The sequence below is a fragment of the Pleurodeles waltl genome, chromosome 5 (genome assembly GCF_031143425.1).
Source record: "Pleurodeles waltl isolate 20211129_DDA chromosome 5, aPleWal1.hap1.20221129, whole genome shotgun sequence".
NCBI classification, from domain to species: Eukaryota; Metazoa; Chordata; class Amphibia; order Caudata; family Salamandridae; genus Pleurodeles; species Pleurodeles waltl.
The window spans coordinates 1,772,033,530-1,772,048,103 of NC_090444.1; the positions used below are offsets into that span (position 1 = coordinate 1,772,033,530).

At 45.9% G+C, this 14,574-nt stretch overlaps 1 protein-coding gene and 1 non-coding gene across 2 annotated transcripts in view; both read right to left on the reverse strand.

Moving 5' to 3' along the window:
• Positions 1 to 14,574, reverse strand: part of WDR43 (WD repeat domain 43) — a 462,775-nt gene that overhangs the window by 316,952 nt on the left and 131,249 nt on the right. Inside the window, exons 5-6 of the mRNA XM_069236209.1 lie at positions 11,434 to 11,573; positions 1,522 to 1,624 (exon numbers count right to left, since the gene is read on the reverse strand). Coding sequence (XP_069092310.1) covers positions 1,522 to 1,624; positions 11,434 to 11,573 — 243 coding nt within the window. The remainder of the gene's footprint in view (positions 1 to 1,521; positions 1,625 to 11,433; positions 11,574 to 14,574) is intronic.
• Positions 10,911 to 10,995, reverse strand: LOC138297981 (small nucleolar RNA SNORD53/SNORD92). The gene has a single exon (XR_011204518.1). It is a non-coding gene; the product is annotated as a small nucleolar RNA SNORD53/SNORD92 (small nucleolar RNA).

The following is a 14,574-nucleotide window of genomic DNA, read 5'->3' on the forward strand; positions in this document are numbered from 1 at the left end:
AGGGAGAAAGGCCAGTTACTGGTCAGATTGAAGTCAAGCAACCACCATTGTGGATCTGTGCAGAACACCACTTGTTGGGGAATGGCCTCGCCAGTAACTTAAAAGTGGGACTTACATAGGGTCCATTATTCGTTCAATGTTTGTCAACTTACAGCTTTGCTTTACTGTCCCATACCGAATTCAGGTGAATGAAGGCAGACTTAGACAACTGAATCATGCCAGAGTCTAAACACCTAAGATTCTAAGTGTGAGTCTGTTACCAACATCAGTTTTCAACAGTCATGACATGGTTTAAACCCTGTAGTTTTGGACGCGGACAGAATTCCCTTGCACACTGGATTTCAAATTTGAAAGGTCATCAATACTGAACAAAAAGCAGACTGCGCTCTGGATCCGCATTCCAACACGCAGAAAGGAACTGATGTCAGCATGTAGTGGTGGCACGTATATGCAGCTTCACTCAGTCACTTCATGGCAGAATGAAGCAGAAAGACTACTATGAAAAACGTTTACGCAGATGTATCTCTCGACCACCACGAGAAGATGGGTCTCCCGAGTATAAAGCATAACTGAGGAGCTGCTCCCCCTGTCAGAGAGAGGGGTGAATCCCAGGGTTTAGTGGGAGTCTGATCTCAAGATGCCAGTCTCCCCAAAGGTAAGGAGACACTTTTGTGAGCACATCAAGCAAGTATCCATTAACCAAAGGCATAGGCTCATTCATTTTAACTTATTTATTCATGTCTATTCTACTCCAGTGTCTGCAGCAAATGGATCCGGCTCAGACCTTGTCAAGCCTGAGATGTTCTACAGACCCTGCAAACTTTCTACACCAGGTGTGGACCTCACCCCTATACAGTCCTTGGACATGGTTGAGGATATTATTGGCTCCTGATTTCCAAGTGCACCTCCCCTCACCATGCTTCAGGGATATGTTGCTGACACTCACTCTAGGATAAGATTGGTGGCCCTGTTGTTGGTGAGTGCGACGGAACTGGGGTGGGACTGGTTCAGGGACTACTACCCCAAAGCATCAAGACTGGATGAAAGATTCAGCTTTCTGTAGTGACAAAATATCGAATCACTGCAGACCCATGGAGCCATGCCAAAAGACATTTAGGGGTCCCTTCAAAGACTGCTACAGTAGGCCTACTCCCCTGGATCATCCCATTTTGCTGTCACTGCCCCTCTTTGCGTAGTGATGGACCCACTACATTTGTGAATGGCCCGACTCCTCTGGTTTTTTTTTTTTTTAAACCATGCAGTTGTGTTTCTGACCACGGGCATTGACACGCTAGGGCTATGCTGGTTACATTTATACTATCCAATGCCAACATGACTAACCTTCAAGGCTGTATTCAAGTTAACTGCCATATCCCTCAAAACTTCAATAAAAAGATGTAAACATGCTATGAAACCGCCTAATCCAGTTTTGCACCTAGGAACTATTATAAAGATAAGGTTTTTTTTTTTTTATTAGTTTAAAAGAAGTATCCATCAGAACAGTTTCAGAATATCACTTACCTCCTCTTTGCTCTCTGGTACAGTCAAGTCAATAAAAACTGGCTCTTCTGGAAGTCTGAAGGATAAGATGGCATTTTTCTCTTTCACCTCCGATCTCACTTGCCTAAATAAAAATTCACAACACTATCAGATTGGTTGGATTGAAAAAGGAATTGTGTTATCTTACAAAAATGCTTTCAATGAACAATAAGGACTCCAGAGGCACCCTTAACTCAGGTTTCAGGGTTTTTGTAATTGAATGGCTTTTCCCATACAAAGAAACTTTCAGGCAGAATGGAAAGATGGAGAAATGACGACACCATTACTTTAAATCATTCAAACAACAATCCAGGTGAAATTGTAAAAGACTATTTGACCTAATTTAGCAATGAAGGGTGCATTACACTAATGGTCAAAAAGCATCTACATCCTCAGAGTATCAAGTACCTCCAAAAATGCTATACGCTTGACATGCATGGCATTGTCTTTTTGAAGAATCTATGAAAACAACGTCCAAAATCAATTAATGCTGGTGTATTGGCCATAATTCGACACGTGCTTTCAAAGAGATCACACTTAAGGTAATGAAAATGTCACTTACCCAGTGTACATCTGTTCGTGGCATCAGTCGCTGTAGATTCGCATGTTTTGCATAGCTCGCCATCTGGTGTTGGGTTGGAGTGTTACAAGTTGTTTTTCTTCGAAGAAGTCTTTCGAGTCACGGGACCGAGTGACTCCTCCTTTTGTCTCCATTGCGCATGGGCGTCGACTCCATCTTCGATTGTTTTTCCCCACAGAGGGTGAGGTAGGAGTTGTATTGTAGTAATAGTGGCCATGCAATGGAGTGACTAAGTATGTACCTATTTAAGGTTAAAATAATATATATACAAATAATTGAAGGTACCTTCCGAACTGCTACAGGCTCCCGGGGAGGCGGGTGGGCACATGCGAATCTACAGCGACTGATGCCACAAACAGATGTTCACTGGGTAAGTGACATTTTCAGTTCGATGGCATCTGTCGCTGTAGATACGCATGTTTTGCATAGACTAGTAAGCAGTTATCTCCCCAAAGCGGTGGCTCAGCCTGTAGGAGTGGGAGTAGTCTGAAACAATGTTCTTAATACGGCTTGACCTACTGTGGCTTGTTGTGCGGATAACACGTCTACACAGTAGTGCTTGGTGAATGTGTGAGGCGTAGACCATGTGGCTGCCTTACATATTTCTTAGATTGGGATGTTTCCTAGAAAGGCCATGGTAGCACCTTTCTTTCTGGTTGAGTGTGCCCTTGGTGTAATAGGCAGTTGTCGTTTAGCTTTAAGGTATCAGATTTGGATGCATTTAACTATCCATCTGGCTATACCTTGTTTTGATATTGGGTTTCCTGCATGAGGTTTTTGGAATGCAATAAATAGCTGTTTAGTTTTCCTGATGCTCTTTGTTCTGTCAATGTAATACATTAATGCTCTTTTGACATCTAAAGTATGTAGTGCCCTCTCAGCTACGTAATCTGGCTGTGGGAAGAACACTGGAAGTTCCACTGTTTGATTTAGATGGAACGGTGAAATAACTTTTGGTAGAAATTTAGGATTAGTCCTTAGGACGACCTTATTTTTGTGTAGTTGTATAAAAGGTTCTTGTATTGTAAACGCCTGAATCTCGCTTACTCTTCTTAGAGAGGTAATGGCGATGAGAAATGCAACCTTCCATGTTAGGAACTGTATTTCGCAGGAGTGCATGGGTTCAAAAGGTGGACCCATAAGTCTAGTTAAGACAACATTTAGGTTCCATGAAGGAACAGGGGGTGTTCTTGGTGGAATAATTCTTTTAAGGCCCTCCATGAATGCTTTAATGACTGGTATCCTATATAGGGAAGTTGTAAAGAAATGGCTCCCTGTTGCAGTTACCCCCCCACTTTTTGCCTGATACTGATGCTGACTTGACTGAGAAGTGTGCTGGGACCCTGCTAACCAGGCCCCAGCACCAGTGTTCCTTCACCTAAAATGTACCATTGTATCCACAATTGGCACACCCTGGCATTCAGATAAGTCCCTTGTAACTGGTACTTCTAGTACCAAGGGCCCTGATGCCAAGGAAGGTCTCTAAGGGCTGCAGCATGTATTATGCCACCCTGGAGACCTCTCACTCAGCACAGACACACTGCTTGCCAGCTTGTGTGTGCTAGTGAGGACAAAACGAGTAAGTCGACATGGCACTCCCCTCAGGGTGCCATGCCAGCCTCTCACTGCCTATGCAGTATAGGTAAGACACCCCTCTAGCAGGCCTTACAGCCCTAAGGCAGGGTGCACTATACCATAGGTGAGGGTACCAGTGCATGAGCATGGTACCCCTACAGTGTCTAAACAAAACCTTAGACATTGTAAGTGCAGGGTAGCCATAAGAGTATATGGTCTGGGAGTCTGTCAAACACGAACTCCACAGCACCATAATGGCTACACTGAAAACTGGGAAGTTTGGTATCAAACTCCTCAGCACAATAAATGCACACTGATGCCAGTGTACATTTTATTGTAAAATACACCACAGAGGGCACCTTAGAGGTGCCCCCTGAAACTTAACCAACTATCTGTGTAGGCTGACTGGTTCCAGCAGCCTGCCACACTAGAGACAGGTTGCCGGCCCCATGGGGAGAGTGCCTTTGTCACTCTGAGGCCAGTAACAAAGCCTGCACTGGGTGGAGATGCTAACACCTCCCCCAGGCAGGAACTGTGACACCTGGCGGTGAGCCTCAAAGGCTCCCCCCTTTGTCACAGCCCAGCAGGGCACTCCAGCTTAGTGGAGTTGCCCGCCCCCTCCGGCCACGGCCCCCACTTTTGGCGGCAAGGCTGGAGGGAACAAAGAAAGCAACAAGGAGGAGTCACTGGCCAGTCAGGACAGCCCCTAAGGTGTCCTGAGCTGAAGTGACTCTAACTTTTAGAAATCCTCCATCTTGCAGATGGAGGATTCCCCCAATAGGGTTAGGATTGTGACCCCCTCCCCTTGGGAGGAGGCACAAAGAGGGTGTACCCACCCTCAGGGCTAGTAGCCATTGGCTACTAACCCCCCAGACCTAAACACGCCCTTAAATTTAGTATTTAAGGGCTACCCTGAACCCTAGAAAATCAGATTCCTGCAACTACAAGAAGAAGGACTGCCTAGCTGAAAAACCCCTGCAGAGGAAGACCAGAAGACGACAACTGCCTTGGCTCCAGAAACTCACCGGCCTGTCTCCTGCCTTCCAAAGATCCTGCTCCAGCGACGCCTTCCAAAGGGACCAGCGACCTCGACATCCTCTGAGGACTGCCCCTGCTTCGAAAAGACAAGAAACTCCCGAGGACAGCGGACCTGCTCCAAGAAAAGCTGCAACTTTGTTTCCAGCAGCTTTAAAGAACCCTGCAAGCTCCCCGCAAGAAGCGTGAGACTTGCAACACTGCACCCGGCGACCCCGACTCGGCTGGTGGCGATCCAACACCTCAGGAGGGACCCCAGGACTACTCTAAGACTGTGAGTACAAAAACCTGTCCCCCCTGAGCCCCCACAGCGCCGCCTGCAGAGGGAATCCCGAGGCTTCCCCTGACCGCGACTCTTTGAATCCTAAGTCCCGACACCTGGGAGAGACCCTGCACCCGCAGCCCCCAGGACCTGAAGGACCGGACTTTCACTGGAGGAGTGACCCCCAGGAGTCCCTCTCCCTTGACCAAGTGGAGGTTTCCCCGAGGAACCCCCCCCTTGCCTGCCTGCAGCGCTGAAGAGATCCCAAGATCTCCCATGGACTTCCATTACAAACCTGACGCTTGTTTCTACACTGCACCCGGCCGCCCCCGCGCTGCTGAGGGTGAAATTTCTGTGTGGGCTTGTGTCCCCCCCGGTGCCCTACAAAACCCCCCTGGTCTGCCCTCCGAAGACGCGGGTACTTACCTGCAAGCAGACCGGAACCGGGGCACCCCCTTCTCTCCATTCTAGCCTATGTGTTTTGGGCACCACTTTGAACTCTGCACCTGACCGGCCCTGAGCTGCTGGTGTGGTGACTTTGGGGTTGCTCTGAACCCCCAACGGTGGGCTACCTTGGACCAAGAACTGAACCCTGTAAGTGTCTTACTTACCTGGTTAACCTAACAAATACTTACCTTCCCTAGGAACTGTGAAAATTGCACTAAGTGTCCACTTTTAAAACAGCTATTTGTGAATAACTTGAAAAGTATACATGCAATTTTGATGATTTGAAGTTCCTAAAGTACTTACCTGCAATACCTTTCGAATGAGATATTACATGTAGAATTTGAACCTATGGTTCTTAAAATAAACTAAGAAAAGATATTTTTCTATAACAAAACCTATTGGCTGGATTTGTCTCTGAGTGTGTGTACCTCATTTATTGTCTATGTGTATGTGCAACAAATGCTTAACACTACTCCTTGGATAAGCCTACTGCTCGACCACACTACCACAAAATAGAGCATTAGTATTATCTCTTTTTACCACTATTTTACCTCTAAGGGGAACCCTTGGACTCTGTGCATGCTATTCCTTACTTTGAAATAGCACATACAGAGCCAACTTCCTACAGAAGTTGAATAGGTAGGCTGCAGGTATGCAGATATTGCTGCAAGGTGTATTTTAATGGAAGAGAAAGCCAGGTTAGATTTTTGTAAGTGAAGCAAGTAACCCACTACATGCTTTGGGGTTGCGTGTAATGGTTGGATTTGATTAATATGGCAGTAGCAAACAAACCTCTTCCATTTACTGGCATAGCAGTGCCTGGTGGATGGCCTTCTGGCTTGCTTTATGACTTCCATACATTCTTGGGTAAGTTGTAAGTGTCCGAATTCTAGGATTTCAGGAGCCAGATTGCTAGATTCAGCGATGCTGGATCTGGGTGTCTGATCTTTTGGTTGTGTTGTGTTAACAGATCCGGCCTGTTGGGCAGTTTGATGTGGGGTACTACTGATAGGTCTAGCAGCGTTGTGTACCAGGGTTGCCTTGCCCAAGTTGGTGCTATTAATATGAGTTTGAGTTTGTTTTGACTGAGTTTGTTTACCAGATAAGGAAGGAGAGGAGGAAAAGCGTAGGCAAATATCCCTGACCAGTTCATCCATAGGGCATTGCCGTGGGACTGCCTGTGTGGGTATCTGGATGCGAAGTTTTGGCATTTTGCGTTCTCTTTTGTTGCAAACAAGTCTATTTGAGGTGTTCCCCAGAGCGTGAAGTAAGTGTTCAGAATTTGGGGGTGAATTTCCCATTCGTGGACCTGTTGGTGATCGAGAGAGATTGTCTGCGAGTTGATTCTGAATCCCTGGGATAAATTGTGCTATTAGGCGAATTTTGTTGTGAATTGCCCAACGCCATATCTTTTGTGCCAGCAGGCTCAATTGCGTTGAGTGCGTTCCCCCTTGTTTGTTTAGATAATACATTGTTGTCATGTTGTCTGTTTTGACGAGAATGTATTTGTGAACTATTATTGGTTGAAAAGCCTTTAGTGCTTGAAAAACTGCTAGCAGTTCTAGGTGATTTATATGCAGTTTTGTTTGATGTACGTTCCATTGTCCTTGTATGCTGTGTTGATCGAGGTGTGCTCCCCACCCTGTCATGGAAGCATCTGTTATTACGTATTGTGGCACTGGGTCTTGGAAAGGCCGCCCTTTGTTTAAATTTATATTGTTCCACCATAGAAGCGAGAGGTAAGTTTGGCGGTCTATTAACACCAGATCTATAAGGTGACCCTGTGCTTGTGACCACTGTGATGCTAGGCACTGTTGTAAGGGCCCCATGTGCAGTCTTGCGTTTGGGACAATGGCTATGCATGAAGACATAATGCCTAGGAGTGGTAACATCATCTTTGCTTGTATTCTTTGTGTTGGATACATGCGTTGTATGATGTTGTTGAAATTTTGAATTCTTTGTGGACTTGGAGTGGCCACTCCTATTGTTGTGTTTATTATGGCTCCTAGGTATTGTTGTACCTTGCATGGCAGAATGTTGGATTTTGCGAAGTTGACTGTGAACCCTAGTTTGTAGAGGGTTTGTATGATTTGATTTGTGTGGTGTGAGCACGTTATTAACGAATGGGTCTTGATTAGCCAGTCTAGATACGGGAATACATGTATTTGCTGCCTTCTGATGTGTGCAGCGACTACTGCTAGACATTTGGTAAAGAATCTTGGTGCGGTTGTTAAACCGAAAGGCAGTACCTTGAATTGGTAGTGTATTCCTTTGAATACAAACCTTAGGTATTTCCTGTGCGATGGATGTATTGGTATATGGAAATACGCGTCTTTGAGGTCTAATGTTGTCATGTAGTCGTGTAGTTTCAGCAATGGTAACACTTCTTGTAGTGTGACCATGTGAAAGTGGTCTGATTTGATGTATGTGTTTAGTATTCTTAGGTCTAGGATTGGTCTTAGCGTTTTGTCCTTCTTTGGTTTTAAGAAGTACAGTGAATAAACTCCTGTGTTTATTTGTGTGTTTGGTACTAACTCGATTGCATTCTTTTGCAATAGTGCTTGAACTTCTATCTCCAGGAGCTCGGAATTATGTTTTGATAAATTTTGTGCTCTCGGTGGTATGTTTGGAGGGAATTGTAGAAATTCTATGCAATAACCATTTTGGATAATTGCTAGAACCCAAGTGTCTGTAGTGATCTCCTCCCATGCTTTGTAATAATGACCTATTCTTCCCCCCACTGGTGTTGTGTGGAGGGGGTGAGTGACATGTGAGTCACTGCTTAGTTGTATGGGTTTTGGGGCTTTGAAATTTTCCCCTATTCCTAGGGAATTGCCCTCCTCTATATTGGCCCCGAAAGCCTCCCCTGTACTGTCCCTGGTAACTGGATGTTGTTGCCTGTGAGGTACTGGCTTGTGTGGCCTGACCCCGAAACCCCCCTCTAAAGGGTGTTTTGCGGAAGGTGCTGTAATTTCCTCTGCTCTGCGGGGAGTAGAGTGCGCCCATGGCTTTAGCAGTGTCCGTGTCTTTTTTAAGTTTCTCAATCGCCGTGTCCACTTCTGGACCAAACAGTTCTTTTTCGTTGAATGGCATATTGAGAACTGCCTGCTGAATCTCCGGTTTAAACCCAGACGTTCGTAGCCATGCATGCCTTCTGATGGTCACAGATGTATTTATTGTTCTTGCAGCTGTGTCTGCTGCATCCATGGAGGAGCGTATCTGGTTGTTTGAAATGTTCTGTCCTTCATCAACCACTTGCTTTGCCCTCTTTTGTAGGTCTTTGGGTAGATGTTCAATGAGAGGTTGCATCTCATCCCAATGGGCTCTGTCATAGCGCGCAAGTAGTGCCTGAGAGTTAGCGATGCGCCACTGGTTTGCAGCTTGTGCTGCGACTCTTTCCAGCTGCATCGAACTTGCGGCTTTCCTTATCTGGGGGTGGTGCATCCCCAGATGTGTGGGAGTTGGCCCTTTTCCTAGCTGCTCCTACAACGACAGAATCTGGTGGCAGCTGTGTAGTGATGTAAATAGGGTCTGTAGGAGGCGCTTTATACTTTTTTTCCACCCTTGGTGTGATTGCCCTACTTTTGACCGGCTCCTTAAAGATGTCTTTTGCGTGCCGAAGCATACCAGGGAGCATAGGCAGGCTTTGGTAGGAGCTGTGGGTGGCGGAGAGGGTGTTGAATAGAAAGTCATCCTCGACTTGTTCTGAGTGGAGGCTTACATTGTGGAATTGTGCTGCTCTAGCCACCACCTGAGAATATGCAGTACTGTCTTCTGGTGGTTATGGCTTTGTAGGGTATGCCTCCAGACTATTATCTGACACAGGGGCGTCGTATAAGTCCCATGCGTCCTGATCCTGGTCACCTTGGCTCATGGTGGTGTGAGCCGGGGAAGGTGATGGAGTTTGTGCTGGTGAGACGTGAATTATAGGTGGAGGAGAGGGTGGCGGAGTAACCTTTTTCACCATTTTTGTTTGTGGTGTTTGGTCAGTTTGAAATTCCAGTCTTCTCTTTCTCCTAATAGGGGGAAGGGTGCTTATCTTTCCTGTCCCCTGCTGTATAAAAATACGTTTCTGCGTATGGTCTACATCGGTGGATTGCAGGTCTTCCTCAAACCTATGCTTTCGCATTTGGGAGGTCATTGATTGCTCTTCTGTATAAGAGCCTGAAACTGGGTCGGTTGCAGGTTGTTTTGGCACCGAAACCCTGTCTGCATCTTTTTTCGGCTCCGAGGTGACTTTTTTCTTTTTCGGAGTTGAAACATCTCGGCGTCGATCTTCGCCGGTGCCGCTGTCTCGGCGTCGAGCCGTGTCTACACCGCTATCTCGGTGTCTATGTATGTCTCCAGCACTTTCTCGGTCCCGAGAAGGCTGCGTGCCGGTGTCTCGACCGGAGTCGGACGGTCTCGGCACTGTTTGGGCCTTTTTCGGTGCCGACGGTCGGTCACCGAATTTATGGGTGGAGCCATGGCCTGGTGGCAGTGGCGTCCCCTGGGCCTTGACAATCTTCTTATGAGTGGTTTTCGACGTCTTACTCACCGTTCGTGGATCGTCGAATTCCTCAGAGTCCGATTCGTGTATCGAAAAGGTTTCTTCCTCTTCTTGTATCTCGAACTCTCGGTGGGCTGTCGGCATCGACGCCATTTAAAGTCTTCTGGCTCGACGGTCTCGGAGTGTTTTTCGGGACTGGAACGCACGACAGGCCTCGCAAGTGTCTTCACTGTGCTCAGGTGACAGGCACAGGTTGCAGACCAAGTGTTGGTCTGTATAGGGGTATTTGTTGTGGCATTTGGGACCGGAACGGGGTCCGTTCCATCGGCGTTCTTCTACACGCGGTCGGGCCGAGCAGGCCCCGACGGGGGATCAAAAACTACCCCAAAGGGCTCCGGAGCTCTTCGATGCGGTGTTGATTCTAGCTACGCCGATCCCGAACGCAACAATACCGACGAAAATCTTCCAAAATTTAGCTGTTTTTCCGTTCCGAAACTCGGAGCGACAGGAACACGTCCGAACCCGATGGCGGAAAAAAAACAATCGAAGATTGAGTCGACGCCCATGCGCAATGGAGACAAAAGGAGGAGTCACTCGGTCCCGTGACTCGAAAGACTTCTTCGAAGAAAAACAACTTGTAACACTCCGACCCAACACCAGATGGCGAGCTATGCAAAACATGCGTATCTACAGCGACAGATGCCATCGAACTTTACATTTTCATCAAGTGGGAATAGTACAAATATGTTTATGAAGGGCCATACTGGCAGCCTGAAAATCAAATTTTTACACTGAAACGTGCAGTCACAGACTGCCACCATTAAAATTGCTCTGCTTTTTGAGGTGCCTGCTGAGGACATGCCATCTTTTTGGATGAATGGGAAAATTATGAGAGATGGCAGATTTAAAAATACAATAATAAGAGCAAGGTTTAATGGTGCACATGCAGGGTAACATATAACATTCCTTGGGGTCTGCTGGGCATGCTCAGACACAGCCAAGGAAATTTAAGTCTTCATTACATTTTCAGTAATTCGAAACCACAAAAGCAAGTTATCATCACAGCATAAGCCAACAGCGACCCCAAGGTGCACACCTCCACCTTGCCCAAGGACAGTGATGTTTCATTCTTATATACAACTAAACAGACGAAATCAGTGTTTCAGATATTAGTTGTAGATATACATGAGTACCAGTTGGCAGTGACCTGTTTGCCCGGGTAAATGCACTTCCATATTTCTTTTTCCAAATACTATATGAAGTATTTACTTGAAATAATAAAAACCTGTCAGGATTAAAATATCATGAAGGCCAAAACCAACTGTATAAACAAAACCAATGTCTAAAAACATGCCTATTTTGCTTTTTTAATATCAAACACATACAATAAACAAATTATACTAATCAAATAAGGAGTGGAGGCACACAAGATTTCAAATTAGTCAAGAAAATGGGATAGCTGGACGAAGTAATAAATGTCAAGAGATTATGAAAATAGAAACATACCATACACTGAGTAACCGGTCATGCTTGGCTGCTGACAAAAAATAGAGACCTGTGATTCCATCAAAGGGCTGACTTTCATTTGGAGGTCGTACTGTTGTGAAGATAAGTGATGTGACGCCCGTCGAATGGCCTGTGAATTGCTATGACAAAACAAAAATACTGAGTTATATAAAGTGGAAATAAAAACAGTTTTAAGGCTGAAAATAAAACAACATGCATGTGTAGTACTCAGTTTTGTGTTTTTATTGATCTTACAGATGAAGACAGAAATGTATTTATTTTTAAAAGCAAAAACATACAGAAGATTGTGTTTCTTGTGACTCAACACTGTTCTTCAGGAATTCCAGACTAAAAGCTGAGCATATAGACAGCATGGGGAGTTGTAAAACAGGATGTGATTGCCTTAAATACAGGCATATGTTAACGTGTATTTGTATACTGTACTAATATTTACAGTGAGTGTTTTGTTATATTTGGCTGCTTAATTTGCTAAAACGTGAGGAAGGTATGTGCCTATCAGTCAAATGTAGAAATGTACCATTTTACAGCTACAAAAACATGGATAAATTTTTAATAAAATGGCCAAAAATAGAAATATGGACAGAAATGCTTAAAAAATATACATACATACCAAAAAACCAGTAAACCTACTAAGGAGTACTGGATTCTTGAACATTTAAGTTCATATCCCAGCAACAGTACAACAAAGGTGTCATGCAACAGACAGGAAAACAACTGCTCTGCTATTTTTCTCATTTCACATTATCCTCAAGCTTATGCGGTAAAGCAGACACTGCCTATGATTTAAAAGCTGAACTAGGATCGCTGAAACACCAGCTTCATCAAATTTAAGTTTTTTAAATTTTATTTAAGACCATTAAAAACATCTAAATAAGTCAAAAGCAAAATTCTACATACTGAAGCAATCCTGTGCAAGACCCACATCGCAGAGGCGACGTGTTGCTGCCTAGTGGCTGTGGTATAACCTGTTGGAAGCTTGGCACTCAGAAGCAGCATCAGGACTCACTCAATGTGAAATAACACGAGGATTACGATTAAAAGTCACATTAGTAATAAAAAGATTAAATATGATTGCTGTAGTAAACATCTGAAGCAGCCCCATCCAAATGAAGCGGATTTTAAGAAAGGCAAAAAAAAAAATCCCTCTTGTTTTCAATATTTCACTTACCTTTATCTGTATCCACAAATTTAGCGAAGTCGTTTGTGTGGCATGATATTGAAATGTTCTTAAAAACTGCTTTACAATCTTCAAAATGTTCTCACTCCCACCCCCTAGCGTTCACACAACTATATGTGATACATAAGTTTCAAATAGAAGTCTTTCTAGCATGTGTGCATGTATTTGAGTTTTGTAGAAAGAAGAAATGTTGCTTAGGCCATACGCCACAGAATAGTGGACCGTTTAAGCTACTAACAGGATGTAAATAAATGGTGGTTACAGATCACAGTCAGTAGTTGAAGGGACTAAAAGTTAACCAAATGGACTAAATCCTGGAATCTGGTATTCCTAAACTAACTAGAACCGATTATCATATGAAGTAAACATTGAAAGTAGATTGCACATACTTGAGCTTGGCAGACTGAAAACAAGACTAATCAAACCAAGTCAAACAGGGCTAAGACAATTGAACAACCATTAGTTTTTGCAGGTAAGTAAACCACCTACAGGGTTCAAGTTTGGGTCCAAGGTAGCCCACCGTTGGGGGTTCAGAGCAACCCCAAAGTTACCACACCAGCAGCTCAGGTACGGTCAGGTGCAGAGGTCAAAGTGGTGCCCAAAACGCATAGGCTTCAATGGAGAAGGGGGTGCCGGGTCCAAGTCCACACAAAGTACACCCTCAGCAGCACGGGGGCAGCCGGGTGTAGTGTGCAAACACGCGTCAGGTTTGTAATTGAAATCAATGGGAGACCAAGGGGTCTCTTCAGTGATGCAAGCAGGCAAGGGGGGGGCTCCTCGGGGAAGCCACCACCTGGGCAAGGGAGAGGGCCTCCTGGGGGTCACTCCTGCACTGGAGTTCAGATCCTTCAGGTTCTGGGGGCTGCGGGTGCAGAGTCTTTACCAGGCGTCAGGATCTGAGGAGCAGGCAGTCGCGGTCAGGGGGAGCCTCTGGATTCCCTCTGCAGGCGTCGCTCTGGGGACTCAGGGGGGGCATCTCTGGCTACTCACGGTCTCGCAGTCGCCGGGGAGTCCTCCCTGAAGTGTTTGTTCTCCACAAGTTGAGCCGGGGGAGTCGGGTGCAGAGTGGCAAGTCTAACGCTTCCGGCAGGAAACGCAAGTTGTTTTAAAGTTGCTCCTTTGTTACAAAGTTGCAGTCTTGGGTGAACAGAGCCGCTTTCCTCGGGAGTTCTTGGTCCTTCTAGAGCAGGGCAGTCCTCTGAGGATTCAGAGGTCGCTGATCCCTGGGGAAAGCGTCCCTGGAGCAGTGTCTTTAGAAGTGGGGAGACAGGCCAGTAGATCTGGGGCCAAAGCAGTTGGTGTCTCAGTCTTCTCTGCAGGGTTTTTTCAGCTTAGCAGTCCTCTTCTTCTTAGGTTGCAGGAATCTGAGTTCCTAGGTTCTGGAGAGCCCTTAAATACTAAATCTAAGGGCGTGTTTAGGTCTGGGGGGTTAGTAGCCAATGGCTACTAGCCCTGAGGGTGGGTACACCCTCTTTGTGCCTCCTCTCATCTGCAAGATGGAGGATTTCTAAAAGTTAGAGTCACCTCAGGACACCTTAGGGGCTGTCCTGACTGGCCAGTGACTACTCCTTGTTTTTCTCATTATCTCCTCCGGCCTTGCCGCCAAAAGTGGGGCCGTGGCTGGAGGGGGCGGGCAACTCCACTAGCTGGAGTGCCCTGGGGTGCTGTAACAAAGGGGGTGAGCCTTTGAGGCTCACCACCAGGTGTTACAGTTCCTGCAGGGGGAGGTGTGAAGCACCTCCACCCAGTACAGGCTTTGTTACTAGCCACAGAGTGACAAAGGCACTCTCCCCATGTGGCCAGCAACATGTCTGGTGTGTGGCAGGCTGCTAAAACTAGTCAGCCTACACGGATAGTCGGTTAAGGTTTCAGGGGGGCACCTCTGAGGTGCCCTCTGGGGTGTATGTTACAATAAAATGTACACTGGCATCCGTGTGCATTTA